General features: G+C 37.0%; 6 protein-coding genes and 1 pseudogene across 7 annotated transcripts; 4 read left to right on the forward strand and 3 right to left on the reverse strand.

Moving 5' to 3' along the window:
* The first annotated feature begins 277 nt into the window (after positions 1–277).
* Positions 278–1,129, forward strand: LOC106430732. The gene is made up of 4 exons (XM_013871523.3): positions 278–474; positions 536–649; positions 738–802; positions 904–1,129. The coding sequence occupies exons 1-4, from the start codon at positions 378–380 to the stop codon at positions 949–951; spliced, it is 324 nt and encodes a 107-aa protein (XP_013726977.1). The 5' UTR covers positions 278–377; the 3' UTR covers positions 952–1,129.
* A 479-nt stretch (positions 1,130–1,608) lies between these two features.
* On the reverse strand, positions 1,609–2,618 carry LOC106430734. Its single transcript, XM_013871527.3, has 5 exons — positions 2,467–2,618; positions 2,337–2,394; positions 2,153–2,227; positions 2,020–2,072; positions 1,609–1,933 (listed from the first exon to the last, which is right to left on the reverse strand). The coding sequence occupies exons 1-5, from the start codon at positions 2,500–2,502 to the stop codon at positions 1,745–1,747; spliced, it is 411 nt and encodes a 136-aa protein (XP_013726981.1). The 5' UTR covers positions 2,503–2,618; the 3' UTR covers positions 1,609–1,744.
* Positions 2,619–7,918: 5,300 nt separating this feature from the next.
* On the forward strand, positions 7,919–10,482 carry LOC106430699 (protein RAE1). 2 transcript variants are annotated; one of them, XM_013871486.3, is made up of 11 exons: positions 7,919–8,130; positions 8,416–8,502; positions 8,621–8,698; positions 8,763–8,956; positions 9,049–9,190; positions 9,264–9,344; positions 9,511–9,639; positions 9,736–9,813; positions 9,900–9,971; positions 10,066–10,146; positions 10,251–10,482. In XM_013871486.3, the coding sequence occupies exons 1-11, from the start codon at positions 8,074–8,076 to the stop codon at positions 10,296–10,298; spliced, it is 1,047 nt and encodes a 348-aa protein (XP_013726940.1). In that variant the 5' UTR covers positions 7,919–8,073; the 3' UTR covers positions 10,299–10,482. The 2 variants fall into 2 exon arrangements, with proteins under 2 accessions (XP_013726940.1, XP_048617602.1); XM_048761645.1 differs by lacking the exon at positions 7,919–8,130 and having other exon boundaries at positions 8,329–8,502.
* Positions 10,483–10,852: 370 nt separating this feature from the next.
* Positions 10,853–14,928, forward strand: LOC106430739 (ATPase 9, plasma membrane-type-like). The gene is made up of 12 exons (XM_013871533.3): positions 10,853–11,137; positions 11,218–11,337; positions 11,431–11,529; positions 11,607–11,744; positions 11,813–12,697; positions 12,771–12,875; positions 12,952–13,261; positions 13,327–13,841; positions 13,931–14,104; positions 14,199–14,381; positions 14,454–14,635; positions 14,731–14,928. The coding sequence occupies exons 1-12, from the start codon at positions 11,081–11,083 to the stop codon at positions 14,825–14,827; spliced, it is 2,865 nt and encodes a 954-aa protein (XP_013726987.1). The 5' UTR covers positions 10,853–11,080; the 3' UTR covers positions 14,828–14,928.
* A 337-nt stretch (positions 14,929–15,265) lies between these two features.
* LOC106430714 lies at positions 15,266–16,369 on the reverse strand (annotated as a pseudogene).
* A 35-nt stretch (positions 16,370–16,404) lies between these two features.
* Positions 16,405–18,707, reverse strand: LOC106430753 (probable receptor-like protein kinase At1g80640). Its single transcript, XM_013871549.2, has 8 exons — positions 18,375–18,707; positions 18,040–18,216; positions 17,693–17,940; positions 17,452–17,584; positions 17,303–17,366; positions 17,109–17,205; positions 16,914–17,013; positions 16,405–16,823 (listed from the first exon to the last, which is right to left on the reverse strand). Exons 1-8 carry the CDS (start codon positions 18,505–18,507, stop codon positions 16,492–16,494), a joined length of 1,284 nt encoding a protein of 427 aa, XP_013727003.1. The 5' UTR covers positions 18,508–18,707; the 3' UTR covers positions 16,405–16,491.
* Positions 18,708–20,034: 1,327 nt separating this feature from the next.
* On the forward strand, positions 20,035–21,918 carry LOC106430751 (F-box/LRR-repeat protein 2-like). Its single transcript, XM_013871547.3, has one exon. It carries the CDS (start codon positions 20,128–20,130, stop codon positions 21,808–21,810), a length of 1,683 nt encoding a protein of 560 aa, XP_013727001.1. The 5' UTR covers positions 20,035–20,127; the 3' UTR covers positions 21,811–21,918.
* Positions 21,919–22,060: the final 142 nt, after the last annotated feature.

The raw sequence follows: 22,060 nt of genomic DNA on the forward strand, positions 1-22,060 counted from the left end.
TAAAGAGATTAGATCTCTGAGACAGAACTCCCAGAGGCTCACATTCCAAGGCGAAGTACACCTATATATAGCAATCAGTCAAGATAGGGTTTTCGTTTAACAAAATGTGGGATATAGTTTTATATGGGCTTCAACAATCGGCCCGGCCCAGCTTACATTTTTAAAAAGAATTTTGACATTATAATTCTTATCTCAGGGAAGAGACTCGGCCCGAGTAAATCGAAGTTGAGCTTGCAGCCTGAAATTATCAAAACATAATAATATTCTAAAAAAGAACGTAGCCCAACGCAAAAAGACCGTATTGTTGTCGAGATAAAGATGGCAAATCAGAGGAAAGGAAAGGAAAGGAAAGGAAAGTCTAGCCCTAATTTTCGATCATGCAGGCAAATCTTAGATCCGTGCTTGCTCAGATAAGTCGGGGAGGGAGAGATGTTGGGTCTCACCGTAGTTTCCGTTCATACCTTGGAAACAGTGGTAAGTATCTCTTATTCCCTAGCGTCTATTTGTATTTGTGATTCTTCTTCCAATTGCCCAGAGACTAAGGGAGGCAGAAGAAGATTTGTCACCGGCGGCGGTTCGCAGATTAATGAGAAGCTTTATTGGTTTGGCAGATATATGACCTATGGATATTGTGCTGTCACTAGTTGGGGTGAGATTAATCTTATTTTGCATTATATTGAGATTTATCCTTATTACGAAACGTGATTGCTTTGCGTTTTTTTTTGTTCATACACCAGCAATTATCCAGATGTTTGAACACCGTCGAACGATCGAAATAGATTTGGCTGAAAGACGTGGCTCGGTATGCTTCTTTTTCTTTTTAAAACTTTGGGATATAAAGATTTGGAATTGGAACATTACAAGAAAAAATCTAAAACTACATTCATATGTCTTCTCTTACAGAAACCAAAGACGAGCTTCCGTGATGTCCTTCGTTGGTTCGGTGCTTGATCCTGTGAACAATTAATATTCTGTTTGATGCTTGTTGTGTTTAGTTCGTTTTATGCTGTGTAAACAAAACAAAAAAATCATAATCTATGGGCATTACGTTGTATTTAATATTGTTCGTTCGGGCTTTTATGTCTACTGTTTGTTCGAGTTGTATTTAATATTATTCGTTCGTTGCATTTTCATGTTGTCCAGGCAAGTTTAACTAGTCAAACTTATCGCATTAACGGCTTATTAACTAAAACGAGTTTAACATTACACATGATGTAGTGGGCATGTATGAATCGGCAAAAGATATGTATCTAAAGTCGTTTGAACTCTGGTCTAAGAAATAGCGAATCAGTATCAGTGGAAGACGTTCTTAACGTAACAAGACTTTCAAGCAAAGAAAGTTCTTTCATTATGTCTTTAAGGCTGTTTGGCTTATGGAAGATTCTTTTGTGAATGATGATCAAGGTGAAATTGTGATGTCTCAAAAAGATTCAAATATGGCAACCAGTTCACTGGGATGAACAACTTGCCCCATTCATATTATCAATGACTTGGCCCCTCCTTTCAAGAGTTCGACTGGATTATATGTGCAGCATATATATTTGGGAGTTTTTTTCTTAACTTGTAAGAGAGTGTAAAATCATTAAAACTATGTTAAATATTCAAAAATAATCACGTGAACAATAAGTTAAACTTTCATGTTTGTTCAGATAATCAGGTTCTCTTCCAATCACAGATGCTCACACCATACATATATAAAAAAAAAGCACAGACAATTAGGATACAAAGCCAAGCTTGACAATAATTATGATCTTTGGTCGAAACCAAACTTCTCCCTTAGATCAGACCACATGCTTTCCAAATTTACTCCACTAAGTTCAGACAACAATTTCTTCTCGAGGTCAGAAAACACCTTTACTAACTTAGTATCAGACCACATCTTCTCCCTTAAGTCTTCTATTTTTTCAGAGTGACCCATAGCATTCCTCATAGCCTGAACAGACAAAAAAAGACACAAGGGATGATTATACGATGAGATAAAATAGCATCACAATATCAATCATTCGCTTTTGCGTTTACCTTTTGCCGTTTCTCCTCGAGTTCTGGTATCCAGTGTCCAGTTAACTTATAACCTTTGCAAAATCACAAATTGGTTTATTAGACTCGTCAATGCAAAATCAGAGAATTAAAATATACGGCACTCTCTCCATACCAAAGTAACAACCCAGAGTGGCTCCTGCACCTCGAGTTAAGACATCTGCGATTCCTATTCTTGTTCGCTTCGACTCTACAATCACAAAACCAAACCAATACAAGTGTTGATTTCTTTTAATTATAAGACTACACTGAATCCACAAGATTGCTTGTGAATTTGACAGATTTCATGACAACTTTACCATAGCTTCTGCGGTACGAAGAGAAATTGCGGGCAACAGATCTCCCCCCGCGAGTTATCTGCGCAAAATTGATGAATATATCAAATTCCTGCCTTCAGAAAGTATAATCATAACCAAACCTTCCAATTACCTGCGCAAAATTGACGGATCTCAGAATCGGCGCCATGATCGGGAAACTAGGGTTCGCTCTGCTTCTCAAGTTTGTTATTTTCTTCGAGACGATGGTGGGCTCGTGTCTTATTATTTTTTTTTTTTATCAAGCTCGTGTCTTATTTATCCGAGTACTGTATACTCTTTGTCCTTTTTTCTACAAAAATTAATTTCAGTTTTTTTCTGATTTTTCTTTGTCCACCAATTTTTTCTTCTTATTACTTCGCCGATTCTCCTTTGTCAATACTCTATTCTATTAAAATAGAATCACTATTGTTATATATTCTCGAGTCTTGACAAATTATATTAAAAGTATTTAGTTAATTAGTTAATATGATATATTTGATTATTTACACTAATCAATCAATTTTATATTATTTCTATAAAATATTTATAATCAATAAGAATATTAATAATAAAATAATTTAAATATAAATTTAAACTTTATTTTAGTTATCACAAAATCTGTTGAGAAAAAAATCTAACAAACTATTACTAAAAAAATTGAAATATTTTTAATACAATAATGCATCAATTAAGTTATCTAATATTAAAAATGTTAATCTCATAACAAAAATCAAAAGACTTAATATCATAATACCCAAAATATTATATATTGATAAAATTTACCAAAAATAATATGATAGATTCTACGATGTATAAAATTTAATAAAATAATAGAGCTATATTCTTTAAATGGAACAATGAATTTACTTATACAATCTCGTAAAATACTAAAATGATAGATGTTAATATATATTTTTTTAACACACATAGAAATATAAATTATCCTAACCAAATATTCTTTATGCAGTATAACTAAATAAAATTTTAAAACGTATTGTATGGAAACTATAACAATTAAAAAAAATTGAGAGATATTTTCTATTTGATTATTTCAGATTACAAATTTATTGTATATTTTTGAAAAACTAGATAGAAAGACATTGTAGATATACCTTGCCTGAATTTGGAACTATAGAATCAAAGAGAGAGAGAGAGAAATGATAGACCATGCGTAAGTCCCAAATCACTTATTTTTATAGTGGACTAGCCAACAAAACAAGCAAACAAATGCATTACTGAATTTCTAGCTTTCATTTGTCACACTCTTGTAAATCCATTGGTAGTTCAATTTCCCCAAAGTAATGCCATTGAGATGAGCATGAGTCAAAGAAATAGAGAAGTGTATTTATCCAAAGAGATTTTACTGGAAACCGTATAGTCCTCGGACAACAAATCTGCGATTGTAATTTCCAAGTTATTAAAAAAAAAAAATCAATTAGAGTACTTAGAACGATTTCTTATCTTTTTAAAAAAGAAAAAATATGGTAGACTAACTGATCTTCCTATCAGTTAATGAAATATTCCAATGCAAAAAAAAAAACTTCTATAGGGAGATATTTTTCTTGGAAATCAGAGGATTAATAGGATAAAACCTTAAAGAAGTATAGTGAGATAAGACCTCAAAAGTTAATACCATAAGATACAATCCATCGTATGTCAAAAGAGAAATTGGTCAAAGGGATTTGAGTAATTCATCAGTAATCTTCAATGGAAGAAAGTGTTTCTTCTTATTTCTTGTGTTTATCCTTAGTGGTGAAATCAACAACATTTTTTTTCTAATTCATGGAGTGGTTTAATTGTGTTAGAGTTTATCATAACGAGAAGAAGAACAAAGCACGATTTAACCAACTGGAGTATCAATCTAATTTCTCTTCAACAAAATAAAAATGATATGGCCAGTAAATTGGGTTTGGAAATGAAAATTGAATAGGAAGGAGCTAAACTAGAATGTCAAGAACTAATTCAAAATATAACAAAACCAAAAAGCAATAGATAAAAAGAATTAAATCTATAGTACAATTCATGTACTGAATTGCTACAATCAGATCTATGAATACATATGATCAACATAATAAAATATTATGTTCAATGATATAAATGAGACCAATAACTCAACTTCATTATTTATATAGGATCACTTGAGATCCATGAACAAAGAATTTGCAACCTCAAATCGGATCAAATACATCCACTGTAGATATTGTCGATAGTAGAAAAATAGAAAGATATGGTAGATTACGTTGCCAGAATTTGGAACACCCGAATCAAAGAGAGACACACACGATAAACCAGCAAACAACTAAATAAAGCAAGCAAATTTATTATTTATTATTGAATTTCTAATGAAATCATTTAAAAACTGCTTACAGAAGAATTGGTGCTAAGTGTGACATCGGTGGAAACACTCTTGTAAATCGAATGGAAGTTCATTTTTTCCAAGATAGTGTCATTGGGCTGAACATGAGTCAAGGATGCATATAAAGGATATTTATCCAAAGAGATTTTACTGCAAGCTGTATAATCTTCAAACAACAAATCTGAAAGTGTAATTTCCACCAAGAAAGAGTTAGTAACTGCACAAAGATTTCACTACATGTAAATCGGGCTCTTCATCTCTTGGGATATATTTCTTCATGAAATCGAAGGGATAAAAAGATAAAATCCCAAAGAGGAATAATAAGATAAAACTTTAGGAGTTAATCCCCTAAGATACAATCCACCATATGTAAAAAAAGAAATTAGCCAGAGCGATTTAATTAATCCATCAGTAATCTTCAATGGAAGAAAGTGTTTCTTCTTATTTCTTGTGTTTATCCTTAGTGGTGAAATCAACAACATTTTTTTTCTAATTCATGGAGTGGTTTAATTGTGTTAGAGTTTATCATAACGAGAAGAAGAACAAAGCACGATTTAACCAACTGGAGTATCAATCTAATTTCTCTTCAACAAAATAAAAATGATATGGCCAGTAAATTGGGTTTGGAAATGAAAATTGAATAGGAAGGAGCTAAACTAGAATGTCAAGAACTAATTCAAAATATAACAAAACCAAAAAGCAATAGATAAAAAGAATTAAATCTATAGTACAATTCATGTACTGAATTGCTACAATCAGATCTATGAATACATATGATCAACATAATAAAATATTATGTTCAATGATATAAATGAGACCAATAACTCAACTTCATTATTTATATAGGATCACTTGAGATCCATGAACAAAGAATTTGCAACCTCAAATCGGATCAAATACATCCACTGTAGATATTGTCGATAGTAGAAAAATAGAAAGATATGGTAGATTACGTTGCCAGAATTTGGAACACCCGAATCAAAGAGAGACACACACGATAAACCAGCAAACAACTAAATAAAGCAAGCAAATTTATTATTTATTATTGAATTTCTAATGAAATCATTTAAAAACTGCTTACAGAAGAATTGGTGCTAAGTGTGACATCGGTGGAAACACTCTTGTAAATCGAATGGAAGTTCATTTTTTCCAAGATAGTGTCATTGGGCTGAACATGAGTCAAGGATGCATATAAAGGATATTTATCCAAAGAGATTTTACTGCAAGTTGTATAATCTTCAAACAACAAATCTGAAAGTGTAATTTCCACCAAGAAAGAGTTAGTAACTGCACAAAGATTTCACTACATGTAAATTGGGCTCTTCATCTCTTGGGATATATTTCTTCATGAAATCGAAGGGATAAAAAGATAAAATCCCAAAGAGGAATAATAAGATAAAACTTTAGGAGTTAATCCCCTAAGATACAATCCACCATATGTAAAAAAAGAAATTAGCCAGAGCGATTTAATTAATCCATCAGTAATCTTCAATGGAAGAAAGTGTTTCTCTTTCTTTCTGTGCTTATCCTTAGTGGTGTAATCCACAACATATTTTTTTTGAATTCGTGGAGTGGTTTGATTGAGTTTATCGTAATGAAAAAGAACAAAACGAGGTTTAACCAACTGAACTGTCAATCTAATTTATCTTTGAGAACAGTAAATTGGGTTTGAAAATAAAAATTAAATCAGAAAGAGCTAAACCATAACGTCAAGGACCAAATCCAAATATAGCAAAACCAAAACGCAATAGATAATGGAATTGCATCAACACTACAAATCATGTACCGAATTAGTACAATCAGATCTATGAATGCATATGATCAACATAATCAAATATTATGTAAAATGACATATATGAGACGAATAACTCAAATCATTATTTCTATACTATCCCTTGAGATCCATGAATAAAAAACTTGCAGTTGCAACCTCAAATCGGATCAAATATATCCACCCAGTGAGATCCATGAACAAAGACAATATGCAAGCACAATCAGATCAACTTCATGGGCCCGGTTTGGGTTATGATCCGCTAGTTACCCGACCCGGCTTCAAATCGAATAAGCAAAATATTAGGCCATAAAATAAGTCCAATTATAGGCCCATTATGTTTTCCTTTTTCTTAAAGTTGAGCGTCTGATTATATGTGCAAACATCATATATATTTGGGAGATATATTTTAACAACTTGCTACGTGTGTAAATCATTAAAATTATGTTAAATATCAAAAGAGAATCACGTGAACTAAGCTAGGCTTCCATCATTATTCACATAAGCAGGTTCTCTTACAATCAGATCTTTGCTCACACCATACATTTAAACAAAAATCACAGACGATTACATAATTTATTATGATTGACTGCTACTATACAATGACAAGGATACAAACTTACTCCAAGCTTGACAATAATTAAGATCTTCAATCTTCTCCATTAGATCAATCCACATCCTTTTCAAACTTACACCACTAAGTTGAGACAACATCTTCTTCTGGAGATCAGAAAACATCTTTATTAACTTGGCATCAGACCACATCTTCTCCGTTAGATCTTCGATTTTTACAGAGCGACCTAAAGCATCCCTCTTAGTCTGACCAGAATGAAACACAAGAAATGATGGAAAATGAGATAAAATAGCAATCGATCAATAATCTTCAATAGAAGAAAGTGTTTCTTCTTATTTCTTATGATTATCCTTAGTGGTGGAATTAACAACATTTTTTTCCGAATTCATGAAATGGTTTAATTGTGTTAGAGTTTATCATAACGAGAAGAAGAACAAAGCAAGATTTAACCAACTGGTGTATCAATATAATTTCTCTTAAAAAAATAAAAATGATATGGCCAGTAAATTGGGTTTGAAAATGAAAATTGAATAGAAAGGAGCTAAACCAGAACACGTCAAAACCAATTCAAAATGTAACAAAACCAAAAAGAAAATATTAAATGAATAAATGCATAATCATGAACATAATTAGTACATTCAGATGTATGAAATACATATGATCAACATGATCAAATATTACGTAAAATGAATATATGAGACCAATAACTCAAATTCATTATTTCGGATCCCTTTTGCAAACTTAAATCCGATCAAGAACAAGGATAACTGCAAGCACAATCAGATTAATTTCATGGGTCGGTTTGGGTGATCCGCTTCCTAACCGACCCGACCGGCTTCAAATCGGATAAGCAAAATATTAGGCCATAAAATAAGCTCAATAATAGGCCCATTATGTTTTTTTTTTAATTAAACTTGAGCGTCCAATAAACGCTTAGCCGGACGTCCGACTGACGCAGGAGGAGACCTTCGTAAATAAGGATCCTTGTAGCCTTCCTTCTCAGACTCACTTCGATTTCCCCCTCCTCTTCTGCGTGATAATGGCTACCTTTGGTGCGGCGGCGAACGCGAACACGAACCCTAATAAATCCTATGAGGTAATGAATGGCGGTTTATTATTCTGTCTTGCCCAGCTGGTATTATTTTACGGCTGAGATTCGAAAGGGTTTTTTAGTCACTTATCTAGAAACCCAAATTGGATTCTCAGAAAGTCTTAATCTTTTGTTAGCGTCTTGTTTTGTAGCTTTAACAACCGTTTAGCGTTGTAGTATCCTACTACTCAAAGGAATCGTTTGTTTGCTTCCTTGTGGATGTCTACGTTTAGCTTATCTATATTAAAGGTATGTCAAGTTCAAATTTTCACACAAAAGGTTTCCCTGCAGGTTACTCCATCACCCGCAGATTCTATCTCCAGCTTAAGTTTTAGTCCAAGAGCTGATATTCTTGTCGCCACTTCTTGGGACAATCAGGTTTTTACTCTTCCTTTCTCTTTTTCCCCTAATACGGTGGGTTCTTATTTAACTTGTTTGTCTCAGATTCGTCTCTCAGTTTGTAATGTTTGAGTTGGCTTCGTGTGTGTTATTACAGGTGAGATGTTGGGAAATATCTCGTAGTGGAACCTCTCTAGCTAGTGCTCCTAAAGCATCTATATCCCATGATCAGCCGGTAATATGTTGTGCTTTTTTTTTTTTTTTTTTGCTTAGAATCTGATGATTTTCTTGTGATGAAGGTCTTATGTTCTGCTTGGAAAGATGATGGAAGCACAGTCTTTAGTGGAGGATGTGATAAGCAAGCCAAAATGTGGCCCTTGTTGTCTGGTGGTCAACCTGTAACTGTTGCTATACACGATGCTCCTATTGTGGACATGGCCTGGATCCCCGGAATGAATCTCCTCGTCACTGGAAGCTGGGATAAGACATTGAAGTGAGAATGGGCTGTTCATTATATGCTTGACTGATAAAACTAATCTATGTGCGTAAAGTTTAGTTAACAATGTGTATTGGTTTTCCTTCCAGATATTGGGATACAAGGCAGCAAACTCCTGTGCATACTCAACAGCTTCCAGATAAATGCTATTCATTGTCTGTGAAACATCCGCTCTTGGTTGTCGGAACTGCAGATAGGAATCTCATTGTCTTCAACTTGCAAAATCCCCAGGTACGATTTTCCCCTTGTTTTCTATTTTTATGACTTGTGTAATGAACTTTTTTATTAAATTGATAAACTGCAGACCGAGTTCAAGAGAATCGTGTCACCGCTGAAGTACCAGACGAGGTGTGTTACTGCCTTCCCTGATCAGCAAGGCTTTTTGGTATGTTGTTTGCTGATGCTAATATTTCTCTGCTCTCACGCGCTTTTATTTCTACAAATGTTGTCCTTTTCAATGTTATTTTAGTGACAAATAAAGTGTGATACCGTTGGAAGTTGGTTTATTAGCCACATCTTATCTTGATCCAATGCTCTCTGTATATCTATAGGTTGGTTCAATTGAGGGGCGGGTTGGTGTTCATCATCTGGATGATTCTCAACAAAACAAAAACTTCACATTCAAATGCCACAGAGATGGGAATGAGATCTATTCTGTTAACGCTCTGAACTTCCACCCGGTAAGCTCTCATTTTATGGATATATATGTAGTCTCAAGCAGCATCAAACTAGTAGATGGAACAAACCGTGATTTGTTTGAGTTGTGTAATGTTAAGGTACATGGCACTTTTGCCACTGCTGGCTCAGATGGGGCCTTCAATTTCTGGGACAAGGATAGTAAGCAAAGACTCAAGGTATTATCATGCTGCATCTTTGCGTTTCATTAAATGCTTTTCTTAATATATAATATCTAACAGTTGTTCTCCCACACGAATGGCAGGCCATGTCAAGGTGCAGTCAGCCAATTCCTTGCAGTTCGTTTAATCACGATGGATCTATATACGCATATGCGGTAAGGCTACATCTTCTGATAATTTTTTTTTTGGTATTATTATACAAAGACGTTTGGAGAAGATGGAGTAAAAGGATGTTTGTTGTTATTGTAGTCGTGCTATGACTGGAACAAAGGTGCAGAGAATCACAACCCGGCAACGGCGAAAAGCAGCATTTTCTTGCACATGCCACAGGTGCGTAGTGACTCACTCATAGTAGTGTTGACCAGACATGTGTTTGTAAACAGTATTGTTAGCAGTGTGTATTTATTAATCGATGATGGCATTTGTGTTTGCAGGAAAGCGAGGTTAAGGCGAAGCCAAGAGTAGCAGGCGGCAGAAAATGAGATTTGCTAATTGATTTTTAGTGTGTTTCTTCTTCTTCTTCTTCCCTTGAGTGGATGATTCTTTTAGACCCTTCTCTTTCTTTCCCCTCAAGTAAATCAAAATCCTCCGGCTGTCTTAGATGTTTCCGGTTTGGAATTATTTTTGTCTAAGTACTCTCTAATACAATGAAATTTTTTTCTACAATGCCTCTTAATATATTCCTTTTATTATAGCCATTTTGCTTCGAAATTACAAAGACATTTTTGAGTTAAATAAAAAATTTATCCTCAAACGGAAAGTTATCAATCATGGGAGTATCATAAAAACGATAAAATAATAGTTAATGCTTTGTTAAATTCACTCGGTGAGCAAATGAACAAAGAGAGACAGAGAGAAGGACAGGTGGGAGTTGATTAGCGGAAGCAGGAGAAGAAAGCGGGGGAGTGAAGCGAAGGACCTGGACTTTCCCCTATGCTAGCTAATCATGTCCATGTCTCTCTCTCTCTCTCTCCCTCAACACCTTATATAAACACCGCAACTTCAACATCACTTTCCTTCATTCTTATATAAAATAATTTCATATAAAAAATACATAAATTTTCTTTGTTTCTGTTTTTCTCCCTTTTGTTTCTTCTGTTTCGTTAAAATAACAACAGAAAAAGAAAAAACCGAGAGAAAATTTATCAGTTTGAAAACACACACAAAAACTGCAAGAGAAACTTTGAAAACATCTGTCAAGAAAGAGATTTAAAAAGAAAAGTTTATAAGAGAAAACAACCCACTGTTTCTGAAAAAAAACAAGATGGCAGCGGGGAAAGATTCAAGCTGGGACGATATCAAGAACGAGGGCATCGATCTCGTTAGTATCTCTTTCTTCTCCATCTTAGCTTACGTTTCCGATATCTTTTATACCACGCTAACTTTGTGTTGCTTCAACAGGAGAAAATACCTATCGAGGAGGTGTTTACGCAGCTCAGATGTACAAGGGAAGGACTGACAAGCGACGAAGGCCACACTCGGCTCGAGATCTTCGGTCCCAACAAGCTCGAAGAGAAAAAGGCAAAACACCTTTTGACAAAAACCTTTTTATCATTTTATATCTGTTTCTTGTCTCCCAAGAAAACCTATTTTTAACATGTTTCAATCTCACAGGAAAGCAAGATTCTGAAGTTCTTGGGGTTTATGTGGAACCCTCTCTCGTGGGTCATGGAGTTGGCTGCTATCATGGCTATCGCCTTGGCCAACGGAGGAGTAATATCACACCTTAACTATCCATCATCTTTCTCACTTTCAAACACATTTTGAAAACCAACTTGTGAAATCTGCAGGGAAGGCCACCGGATTGGCAAGATTTCGTGGGTATCACGGTTCTTCTAATCATTAACTCCACCATTAGCTTCATTGAAGAAAACAACGCCGGTAACGCCGCAGCCGCTTTGATGGCCGGTCTAGCTCCCAAAACCAAAGTAAGTTAGTACCAAAACATTGCTAAAATATGTACAAGCAGATGATTAATTAAATGCATATATCACAGCTTCTGAGAGATGGCAAGTGGAGCGAGCAAGAGGCAGCTATATTAGTCCCCGGAGACATCATCAGCATCAAACTGGGCGACATTGTTCCAGCAGATGGTCGTCTCCTGGAAGGTGATCCTCTCAAGATTGACCAATCTGCTCTCACCGGTGAGTCTTTACCAGTAACCAAGAACCCTGGCCAAGAAGTTTACTCAGGCTCCACCTGCAAGCAAGGAGAGCTAGAAGCCGTTGTGATCGCCACTGGTGTCCACACTTTCTTCGGCAAAGCAGCTCATCTAGTAGACAGCACAAACCAAGAAGGACATTTCCAGAAAGTGCTGACCGCTATTGGAAACTTCTGCATCTGCTCCATCGCCATAGGTATGATCATTGAGATCGTCGTCATGTATCCTATCCAGCACCGTGCGTATAGAGACGGTATAGACAATCTTCTTGTGCTTCTCATCGGAGGGATCCCTATTGCAATGCCAACTGTTTTGTCAGTCACCATGGCTATTGGTTCTCACCGTCTCTCCCAGCAAGGAGCCATCACAAAGAGGATGACAGCTATTGAAGAGATGGCTGGGATGGATGTTTTGTGCAGCGACAAGACTGGGACTCTTACACTCAACAAGCTTACAGTTGACAAGAGCATGGTTGAGGTTTTTGTCAAAGACTTGGACAAGGAGCAGCTTATGGTGAATGCAGCGAGAGCCTCTAGAGTTGAGAACCAGGATGCTATTGATGCTTGCATTGTGGGAATGCTTGGAGATCCAAGTGAAGCAAGACAAGGCATCACTGAAGTCCATTTCTTTCCTTTTAACCCTGTGGACAAGCGTACTGCTATCACTTACATTGATTCTAGTGGAAACTGGCACCGTGTCAGCAAAGGCGCTCCTGAGCAAGTAAGAAAAATGCATTTTCTAGAGAGTTTTTAAAGTTCTTTTCACACTGATTTTTGGTCTCTGTAATGTGTAGATCATTGAGCTATGTAACCTAAGAGAGGATACAAAGAAGAGAGCTCATGACATCATTGACAAGTTTGCTGACAGAGGACTTCGTTCTCTTGCTGTTGGCAGACAGGTACAAAAGCTTTTAGTGCTGATCCCAAATGTTTTGAGACAATCTCTTTATTAAATATTATTTTGGATTTTATTAGACTGTCTCTGAGAAAGACAAGAACAGCCCTGGAGAGCCATGGCAGTTTCTTGGTTTGTTACCGCTCTTTGATCCTCCAAGACATGACAGTGCAGAGACAATCAGGCGAGCCCTTGACCTCGGTGTCAATGTCAAGATGATCACTGGGGACCAGCTCGCCATTGGTAAGGAAACTGGTCGTAGGCTCGGTATGGGCACCAACATGTATCCTTCTTCTGCTCTACTTGGACAGGACAAGGATGAGTCTATATCTAGCATTCCTGTTGATGAACTCATCGAGATGGCTGATGGATTCGCCGGTGTCTTCCCTGGTAATGAAAACATTTTCAATTAATGGATTCATGTAGTCACTAATGGAATCTGTCTTGATGATTAGAACACAAGTATGAGATTGTGAAGAGGCTACAGGAGATGAAGCACATCTGTGGCATGACTGGTGACGGTGTAAACGATGCTCCGGCTCTCAAGAGAGCTGACATTGGAATAGCTGTCGCTGACGCGACCGATGCAGCGAGAAGTGCATCTGACATTGTACTAACCGAGCCAGGTCTCAGCGTCATAGTCAGTGCTGTCTTGACGAGCAGAGCCATCTTTCAAAGAATGAAGAACTACACGATCTATGCAGTCTCCATCACCATCCGTGTGGTCATGGGGTTTATGCTTCTTGCACTCATATGGAAGTTCGACTTCTCACCGTTCATGGTGTTGGTGATCGCTATCCTGAATGATGGAACTATCATGACCATATCAAAGGATAGAGTGAAGCCTTCTCCGCTTCCTGATTCGTGGAAACTCAAAGAGATTTTTGCCACTGGTGTTGTTCTTGGCACTTACCTTGCAGTCATGACTGTTGTTTTCTTTTGGGCTGTAGAGAGCACTGACTTCTTCACGGTAAGAGAACTCTTTCACTTACTACGAGTACATACCTTACTTAATAAGGCAAGTAAGTGTGTTTGATCATGAGTTTGTTGCTGGTGCAGGCAAAGTTTGGGGTGAGACCTATCAGTGGCAATCCGCACGAGCTTACATCAGCTATATACCTCCAAGTGAGTATCATTAGCCAGGCGCTTATCTTTGTGACAAGGTCACGTAGCTGGTCGTATGCTGAACGTCCTGGCTTCTGGTTGATCGCTGCCTTTTTCTTAGCTCAGCTGGTGAGTTTAAAAGCTAGCTTTTGGTCTTCTTTCAATACAAAGATTCAATGTATTACTGACAGTGTTCTTGTTTTTTCTCTTTTTACATAAAAAGATTGCTACTCTCATTGCTGTGTATGCAAACTGGGACTTTGCAAGAATCAGAGGCACTGGGTGGGGATGGGCAGGAGTTATCTGGCTGTACAGTATAGTTACTTACATCCCACTGGATATCCTCAAGTTTATCATCAGATATTCACTAAGTGGTAGAGCTTGGGATAATGTCATTGAGAACAAGGTGAGATTAAGAACATTAGTCCTTTTGTTGCAGTAGTACTGTTTCTAACTTTTGTTTCCTTTTGTGTTTCAGACCGCTTTCACGTCAAAGAAAGACTATGGAAAAGGAGAGAGGGAAGCACAATGGGCACAAGCTCAACGTACACTCCACGGATTGCAGCCTGCTCAGCCCTCAGAGATGTTTAACGATAAGAGCACTTACAGAGAACTTTCAGAGATAGCAGATCAGGCCAAGAGACGGGCTGAAGTCGCAAGGTAACGTTCTCAATCTCAAGCATCTGATTAGTCCATAGCATTATGCTCCCTCAGAATATGGTATTGACACTTTTCTTGTCTTGTAATTGTTGCAGGTTAAGAGAGCATCATACATTGAAAGGTCACGTGGAATCAGTAGTGAAGCAGAAGGGACTTGACATAGAGGCAATCCAGCAACACTACACCCTGTGATTGATTTTCAGAAACAAAAGTGTTTCTCAGTTTAGTTTTAGAACCAAAACCCACAAGAGTATTGAATAATAAACCACCACCTTTCATCATTAGAAAAATACTGCGAAAAAGAAAAAGAAGAAAATGGTTAAATTTCTTTTCATAGCAGTGGCTGTTGGCTGCTTTATTTGTTTTGAGATATTCTTGTTTTTATTGCCCTTTACAAAGCTAATAAGATATATTACATACAGTTGCTTAGAAATTCTTGTTCCAACATTAGAGTTTCTTCAACTCTTAAGCCTGCCAAAAGGGAAATTGCATCAAATGAATAGTAAGAATGCATAGTTCTTCACTTCAAATGAGAAGATCAGTACCAATCAAATCTTGTACAATGTGTCTGTGTTGAATCTGCAATTCCTAATAAGCAAGACTAATAAATTTATCAAATAGCACAAGAGGTAGAGAAACTTTTAATCATTAAACCATGTACTAAGTGTAAATTCTGATAAGGTTTGAGGACAAACAAACAAAAACTCTGGTAACAGATCAGCAAATGTACAACCTCAGAAAAGTATAAAGACTCTACTAAACTCTCCGGTTACTTCATCTGAGTAGATGATGCAGTTTTGTCTGATTTCCCTTGAACATGGTCAAGATACCAGAGCGCTGCTTCTGCTGCATGCTCAGCCGCAGCTTTCTTCTTGCGTTTGGGATCACCAAAACATTCCAAAACAGTTGTTGTTCCTGAAGAATCTTTAATCTCAACCACAACTTTGTATGTAAAGCTGAAACCAAACCAAAAAAAAAAACACCAAGGTTGTGATTTCAAAGTAGGAAGGTAAGTTATGTTTCGCTTACAGTCTCAAATGACAAGGTCCATCGACACTGCAGCAATCATAAACAGGAGGTTTCCATCGCTTGGAAGTGCACATTTCGTGTAACAACGACTTTGCTGACCCTTTCTTACATTCATCTGGAACCCCCCCGATGGAACAAATATCAGTATGAGAATAGGTGAAAACGTAACCTATATTAGTTATGAGACCTTTAGATAATGATGTGGAGTCTTCTTCTACATGGGGTTTAGGAAGAGGGTGATTCAATCCTTGTGTGCTGTTAGGATCAATCTGAATGATTTAAAACACACATGATTTATATCTGTTTTTTTCAGACAAATGAGCAAAAACACAAAACCAATTTACCAGAGAGGAGGAGTTTCTATCTCTGGGGATAGATGAAGGAACCAAAGGAGGAATGTCTTTGAGGCTGATGTTGATATTCGATCTTCTTCTTCTTCTTCTTATCTGCTTCGTCTCCTCCTCCTGATCCTCCCCCCCTCATCATTTCATATTCTACTTAATTCGTCAAGTTTCTCGTTCCTTCGGGAATCATGAAAAATGCATGAACAAAAAAAAGTTTAATTCATTCTCTCATACAGTGGTTTTGTCTTAATCTGTTTGGTCACAAATTAAAAAAAAAAAACTATTCTTTTTACTAAAAGCTTAATTAGTTGTACTTTACTCGGTACTCAGTGTAATTAATGATCTATATAGGCTTATCCATTTATGTAGACTCACTAGTATCAAAAGAAAAAAAAAAACAGAACAAAGTGGAATTTGCACAAGAACCAAACAAGATTCAAATGAAAAAGAAAAGATTACAATTAAGGAAATGAAAATGTGTGTTTACAAAATCCGCAAAGATCCGCCGAGTTCTAGGGGTAGAAGAGGGATGAGTGAGTGCAAGACATCGGTTATAAGTGGTCTGTAACTTGGCTCTGGCTGCACACACAGCACTGCCACCGCTGCTACCTGATAAAGATGCTTCAAATCCATGCTTCCTTTTATTGCCGGATCCAATATGTTTGGAAGATTGGCCCTGTCACTTAGCTTTGGTACCCAAGTGACAACTGATTCTGGTTCGGTTGTTGATGGTTTCTCTACTGATTTCTTCCCCAGGAGTAGTTCTAGGAGAATCACCCCAAAAGAGTATACATCATTCTTGTCTGTTACTTTCCCTGTAAACACACACATAAACAAAAAACCTTAAAAAGATCCAAACCTGTGAGAATCATTGTGCTTGCTACTACTATATATAAACTTATTACCATCAACAATATATTCGGAAGCTCTGTTTCCTAAAGTTCCATTAAGCTTCAGATTCTTGCCCTGAGTCATCGACACAGCGGCATACCCAAAATCTGATATCTGAACAGAGAAACAACAGTTCCTTACAAACTCATTAACTCTCTCTCTCTCTCTCTATAAGAATTATATTTTTACTTAATATTCTCTCCTCTTACCTTTGCGTTGAAATGGGAGTCTAGAAGGATGTTAGAGGATTTCAAATCTCTGTGAACTACCGGAGGATGGCAGTGCTCGTGAAGATACTCTAATCCTCTTTATTGTCAAAAAAAAAAAAAAAAAGTCTGTAAGCATACAAATGTGCTTGGAGATCAAAGGAATCTACTAAAATATTTGAAAGTGTGGACTATACCGTGCTATATCAACTGCGATTTTCATCCTAAGCTGCCAAGTTAAACCTGAACCTTGACTAGGCCCTTCAAGTGTATGTCCAAAAGAAGTAGAATCAAAAATCAGAAGATGTCAAAAATATTGAACAAAATGGTGGAACATCTCCTTTACCATGCAACTGACTCTCTAAAGATCCATTCTGCATCATCTCATAGACAATACATCTCGTTTGGCGATAGACGCTAAACCCCAACATGGAGATTATGTTCTGATGCTTGATCTTAGCCAACCAATCTACCTCATTCTGCATTATAGTTTAACAACAACAACAACAAAAAAAAAGAAAGAGTTATGGTTTATCGAATGGTTCAATACTGTGGAAGGAATCATTGTGGTTCAAACTGATCAAAACCTCAAACTGTTTTTCAATAATGTCAGTATCCCCACCACCATCAAGTCTCTTCACAGTGACAGAGGACTTTTCATCGAGACAAGCTTTGTAAAGACATCCACGACCACCTCGGCTCAACACATTGCTCTCGCTAAACTTGTTTGTTGCAGTCTCCAGCAGTTGATATTCATAGACAGGGATAGTTCCTTTCGTCACAGAGTCAATTTTGTGTGCAATCGGCTTCGTGGACACACTACTCCTCACAGAATCTTCATATAATAAGCAAAGAAGCAAAGATAAGCAGCAACAAAACCCAATATAATTTTAATTACATTGTAATAAAAGATAATAATAAGAAGAGTTATTACCAGGATGATGATTTGGGTTGATCCCGGTGAAGCTGTTCTTCATATAACTGTACCTCCAAAGCAAGAGGTAGAGAAGCAACATGACTGTGACACAGAGGAGTGTTGATGAGGCTATGAGAGCAATAAGAATCTTCTTGTTCAAGTCCTGACGAAGCACCACTTTAACAATGGGAGGCCCTGAGAAACAAAATAAACAGCAAAAAACTCCAATCTGATTCAGAAAGTTTTCATTTGTTCTTCGGGAAATAGTAACTAATTCAAGTAAATGCGATTCCTTTTAGGCTTCCTCTGTTAATGAATAACATGGAGGAAGATTAAAAACTGATACTTTTTACCTGGGGACTGAGCTCGCACTGGCGGAGAATAAGCCTGAGAAATAGGGATTTCTTGGGAAGTAGATGAAACGAAAACAGCGAGCGAGAAGAAGGAGAAACAGAGAACCCAAATGGGTACCGAAGACCTCAACATTTCTTGCTTCTTCTTCTACTTTCGTCTTGTTTTATGGAGATTAAAGGAAATCTTGTGTGGAGATGGAGACAAGAGAGGAGGACACTGTTGGGTTTGAGAAACAGAGAGACAAGGACAAATGTATTACTAGTTTTGTCTTCATGTGGCAGTTATGAAAGGGTGTGGAACCATAAGAATAAAGAGAGTGCCCTCAAACCCGAACGTGGGGTGATATGACGTGGAATTGTAACCTTTTGTTTAATCTTTTTTGAGTTATTCTTGGGTTCACCCCCTAGGGTGAACCTTTAGGTTCACCAACCAATAGAAAATTATCATTTTAAATCTAGTATCTTTTAATTAAGGAAACCAAATAACTTGGCAAATTATATTATTTTTTCAAAATAAAATTTAAAAATAAATAAAAATAATATATAAAAACGAATTCAAAAAAAAAAAAATGTTGTCAACAAAACACTAAACCCTAAACTCTAATACTAAACCCTAAACTCAAATCCTAAACCCTAAATCCTTGGGTAAACCCTAAATCCTTGGGTAAACCCCTAAACCCTTGGAAAAACACTAAACATGTTGTCAACAAAACACTAAACCCTAAACTCTAATCCTAAACCCTAAACCCTTGGGAAAACCTTAAACCCTTGGGTAAACCCTAAACCCTTGGGTAAACCCTAAACCCTTAGGTAAACCCTAAACCCTTGGAAAAACACTAAACATTTGGATAAATTCTAAATTATAAATCTTAAACACTAAACTCTAAATCTTAAAAATAAATATTTTTTTTAAATAATCTTTTTTAAGAACTATTGTTATTTTTATTTATTTAATTTTTTATTTTTTTATTTTAAAAGCATAATATAATTTGGCAAGTTATTTTGTTTCCTTAATTAAAAGATACTAGATCTAAAATGACAACTTTCTATTGGTTGGTGAACCTAAAGGTTCACCCTAGGGGTGAACCCAAGAAAAAGTCATCTTTTTTTCTTCAGGATTACGAAAGATTTAACATCCCCATGTAACTGTAAGAATTAAGATGATGCAACTATGCCGCCTGATAATATAAATATTTTTTTTTTACCAATGTGTCATCTTTCATACGTAAAGCTACAAAAGAAAGATCAGTTCTGTAAGTAACTTTTTAATAAAGTATGATCTGATATATACAGAAGAAGAAGAAAAAAGGAATATAGTAATAGATTATGTAATCTCTATAGATTTGTTTGCATCGAGGCACATTAATCCAAAATGATTCGATTGGGATCAGAAGGACAAGTCCTAGTTGAAGTGTAAATCCAACAAAATAATTTTATTTTCTAACTTTTGTTTTAAAGAAAGCTCCAAAAAGTTCTGACTTCTGAGCATTTTTTCATGTGAACTTTCTACGTCAACTTTCATTACCGACACAAGGTAGTGGGACCAGTCAACCACAAAAATGGACTACCAGCGGGCCTTCAAAGTGCACTATACAATTGTATTGGGCCATAAAAAGGCTCAAATATTTAAAATTATTTCGTAATTTCTGAAAGGAAACGTGGGACCCAGTGATCATTTGAGCTTAGGAGATACTTTCTCCTTTGCTTTTTATCTTCTCCGATCAAAATCTGGAGAGGGAGTGGAGTGAGGAAAATGGATCTACCTGAAGAATGTTGGGAGCTGATCTTTCGATTCATCGACGAAGACGACGACCATCGATCCCTCGAATCTCTCTCCCTCGTATCCACCTCATTCCTCTCCATCGCCAACCGCGTTCGCTCCACCTTCACCATCACCGATCGCACTCTCCCCTTTCTCAACCGCCACCTCCTTCGCTTCCACAACCTGAAGCGAGTCAGGTTCCACGACTTCCACGGAGATATAAACTCGATCCTCCTGCAGATTTCCCTTTCCGGTTTAGATTTGGAATCGCTCGATATCTCAGGAATGCAGTACTTTCCAGATTTGAAGAAGAAGATGAGCAGCAACATGAAGGATTTTAGCTGCTCTGGAGTCTTGGAGCTCCGAGAAAACGACCTCGTTTCGATCGGAGTGTGCTTCCCGTCTCTCCAGAGGCTGGACATAAGCTACCCTGAATCTCTTCCTTGCCCCGTCTTTGATTCCGCGATCATCAGCCTCTCTTCCAATCTCAAGAACCTCTTGAAGATCGACGTCTCTGGTAACAACCTCATCACGGATAAGTCTTTGCTGTCTCTATCGGAGAACTGTGTCCTTTTAAGAGAAATCATCTTCCGTGATTGTGATTTCGTTTCGTCCCGCTGCATCGAGTTCGTTCTGCGTAATTCTCGTTACTTGGAGTCTCTTGCGATCAACGGAATCGGATGGAGGCCGAGGGAAAGTTTCTCCAAGGACGCCTTCTTGTTGTGCCGTTGTTTGTCTGAGCTTGATCTCTCCGATTCGTTTCTCTCCGATGAGTTGCTTCGTTTGATTGCTGACGCCAAGCTTCCTTTAAAGAAGCTTGTTCTCTCCAATTGTCAGTGTCTCACTTTTGATGGGGTTTTGTATTTGCTCACCAAGTACCAGACTTTAGCTTACTTGAATCTTGAAGGATCTAGCTTCCTCTCTGATGAGATGGTCATGGAATTGGTGGTGTTCCTTGGGAGATTAACCTTTGCGAACTTCAGTTTCTGTGCCAAGTTAACCGGTGTGTCATTCTTCAACATCGTTGAAAGATGTGTTTCCCTCCAGTGCATGAGAATGGAAGGGACGAATTTTGGAGTTGAAGACTATTCCAAGGAACTGGGTGTCCTCAAGTCAAGGATCAAGTGTTTGTACATATCTGGAAACCACAACTTGAGAGACGAGTGTCTCCTCAAGATATCACGCCATTGCCCTTTTGTGGAAACCCTTGAAGTCGATCACTGTCCTGCCATCACTGGAGATGGGGTGATTGAAGTTTTGAGGAATTGTGGCGAGCTAAAATCTTTGGATATCAGCGGATGCACTGGGATAAAGAGTCTTGATGCACTAGACTTTGAGCTTCCAAAGCTGGAGTCTTTAAGAGCATGTGGAACTTGGATCGACAACCAAGCCCTAGGTTTTATCAGCAAAAGATGTCCAAGGTTGTTGCGTCTTCATCTGAAAGGATGCTTCAACGTGACATCAAGAGGTGTGAAGGAAATTGTGCAGAGCTGCACACGTTTAAGAGAAATAAACCTTTCCAACTGTCAAGTTGATGATGGAATTTTCATTTGGATGGTTTGTGCTAATCCATCTCTTAGAAAAATTGTGCCTCCATGTTGGTTTTCTCCAACTAAAGAACTCCACAAATTCTTGCTACGCCATGGATGTGCCATCTGCCAAGAGATTCCATAGCAAACCCCTGCCAATAGAAGAATCTGCAAAATGGTCTAAATGAACATATATATATATCTCACTTTCCATGTTTAAGTAGTTGATTTTTATTCAAATGTTCAGCCTTTATTCTTATGTTTATCGATGATGGAAGTAAAACATCACAACATTGCAAATCAAAGCCAGAAAAGTCGTAACAAAAAGTTAAGAACAGAGTCAAACGTAAAAAAAATACATATAAAAGCAAGTTTGAAGTGGAAGACAATAAAGT

The sequence above is a fragment of the Brassica napus genome, chromosome C6 (genome assembly GCF_020379485.1).
Source record: "Brassica napus cultivar Da-Ae chromosome C6, Da-Ae, whole genome shotgun sequence".
Lineage (NCBI taxonomy): Eukaryota > Viridiplantae > Streptophyta > Magnoliopsida > Brassicales > Brassicaceae > Brassica > Brassica napus.

What these genes read in the sequence shown, in the direction of transcription:
- LOC106430732 (XM_013871523.3), top strand. Translation starts at nt 378, where the DNA reads ATGCAGGCAAATCTTAGATCCGTGCTTGCTCAGATAAGTCGGGGAGGG. An exon ending in TTGTGCTGTCACTAGTTGGG is followed by an intron (nt 650 to 737) that starts GTGAGATTAATC and finishes TTCATACACCAG; the next exon opens with CAATTATCCAGATGTTTGAA. An exon ending in TGGCTGAAAGACGTGGCTCG is followed by an intron (nt 803 to 903) that starts GTATGCTTCTTT and finishes CTTCTCTTACAG; the next exon opens with AAACCAAAGACGAGCTTCCG.
- LOC106430734 (XM_013871527.3), bottom strand. Translation starts at nt 2,502, where the DNA reads ATGGCGCCGATTCTGAGATCCGTCAATTTTGCGCAG. An exon ending in TTCGTACCGCAGAAGCTATG is followed by an intron (nt 2,228 to 2,336) that starts GTAAAGTTGTCA and finishes TTGTGATTGTAG; the next exon opens with AGTCGAAGCGAACAAGAATA. An exon ending in CACTCTGGGTTGTTACTTTG is followed by an intron (nt 2,073 to 2,152) that starts GTATGGAGAGAG and finishes GATTTTGCAAAG; the next exon opens with GTTATAAGTTAACTGGACAC.
- LOC106430699 (XM_048761645.1), top strand. Translation starts at nt 8,344, where the DNA reads ATGTCTACGTTTAGCTTATCTATATTAAAGGTATGTCAAGTTCAAATT. An exon ending in TCAACTTGCAAAATCCCCAG is followed by an intron (nt 9,191 to 9,263) that starts GTACGATTTTCC and finishes GATAAACTGCAG; the next exon opens with ACCGAGTTCAAGAGAATCGT. An exon ending in ATAGTAAGCAAAGACTCAAG is followed by an intron (nt 9,814 to 9,899) that starts GTATTATCATGC and finishes CACGAATGGCAG; the next exon opens with GCCATGTCAAGGTGCAGTCA.
- LOC106430739 (XM_013871533.3), top strand. Translation starts at nt 11,081, where the DNA reads ATGGCAGCGGGGAAAGATTCAAGCTGGGACGATATCAAGAACGAGGGC. An exon ending in TCGCCTTGGCCAACGGAGGA is followed by an intron (nt 11,530 to 11,606) that starts GTAATATCACAC and finishes TGAAATCTGCAG; the next exon opens with GGAAGGCCACCGGATTGGCA. An exon ending in CCTTTTTCTTAGCTCAGCTG is followed by an intron (nt 14,105 to 14,198) that starts GTGAGTTTAAAA and finishes TTACATAAAAAG; the next exon opens with ATTGCTACTCTCATTGCTGT.
- LOC106430753 (XM_013871549.2), bottom strand. Translation starts at nt 18,507, where the DNA reads ATGTTGAGGTCTTCGGTACCCATTTGGGTTCTCTGTTTCTCCTTCTTC. An exon ending in TTATTGAAAAACAGTTTGAG is followed by an intron (nt 17,585 to 17,692) that starts GTTTTGATCAGT and finishes ACTATAATGCAG; the next exon opens with AATGAGGTAGATTGGTTGGC. An exon ending in TTCCGAATATATTGTTGATG is followed by an intron (nt 16,824 to 16,913) that starts GTAATAAGTTTA and finishes GTGTGTTTACAG; the next exon opens with GGAAAGTAACAGACAAGAAT.
- LOC106430751 (XM_013871547.3), top strand. Translation starts at nt 20,128, where the DNA reads ATGGATCTACCTGAAGAATGTTGGGAGCTGATCTTTCGATTCATCGAC.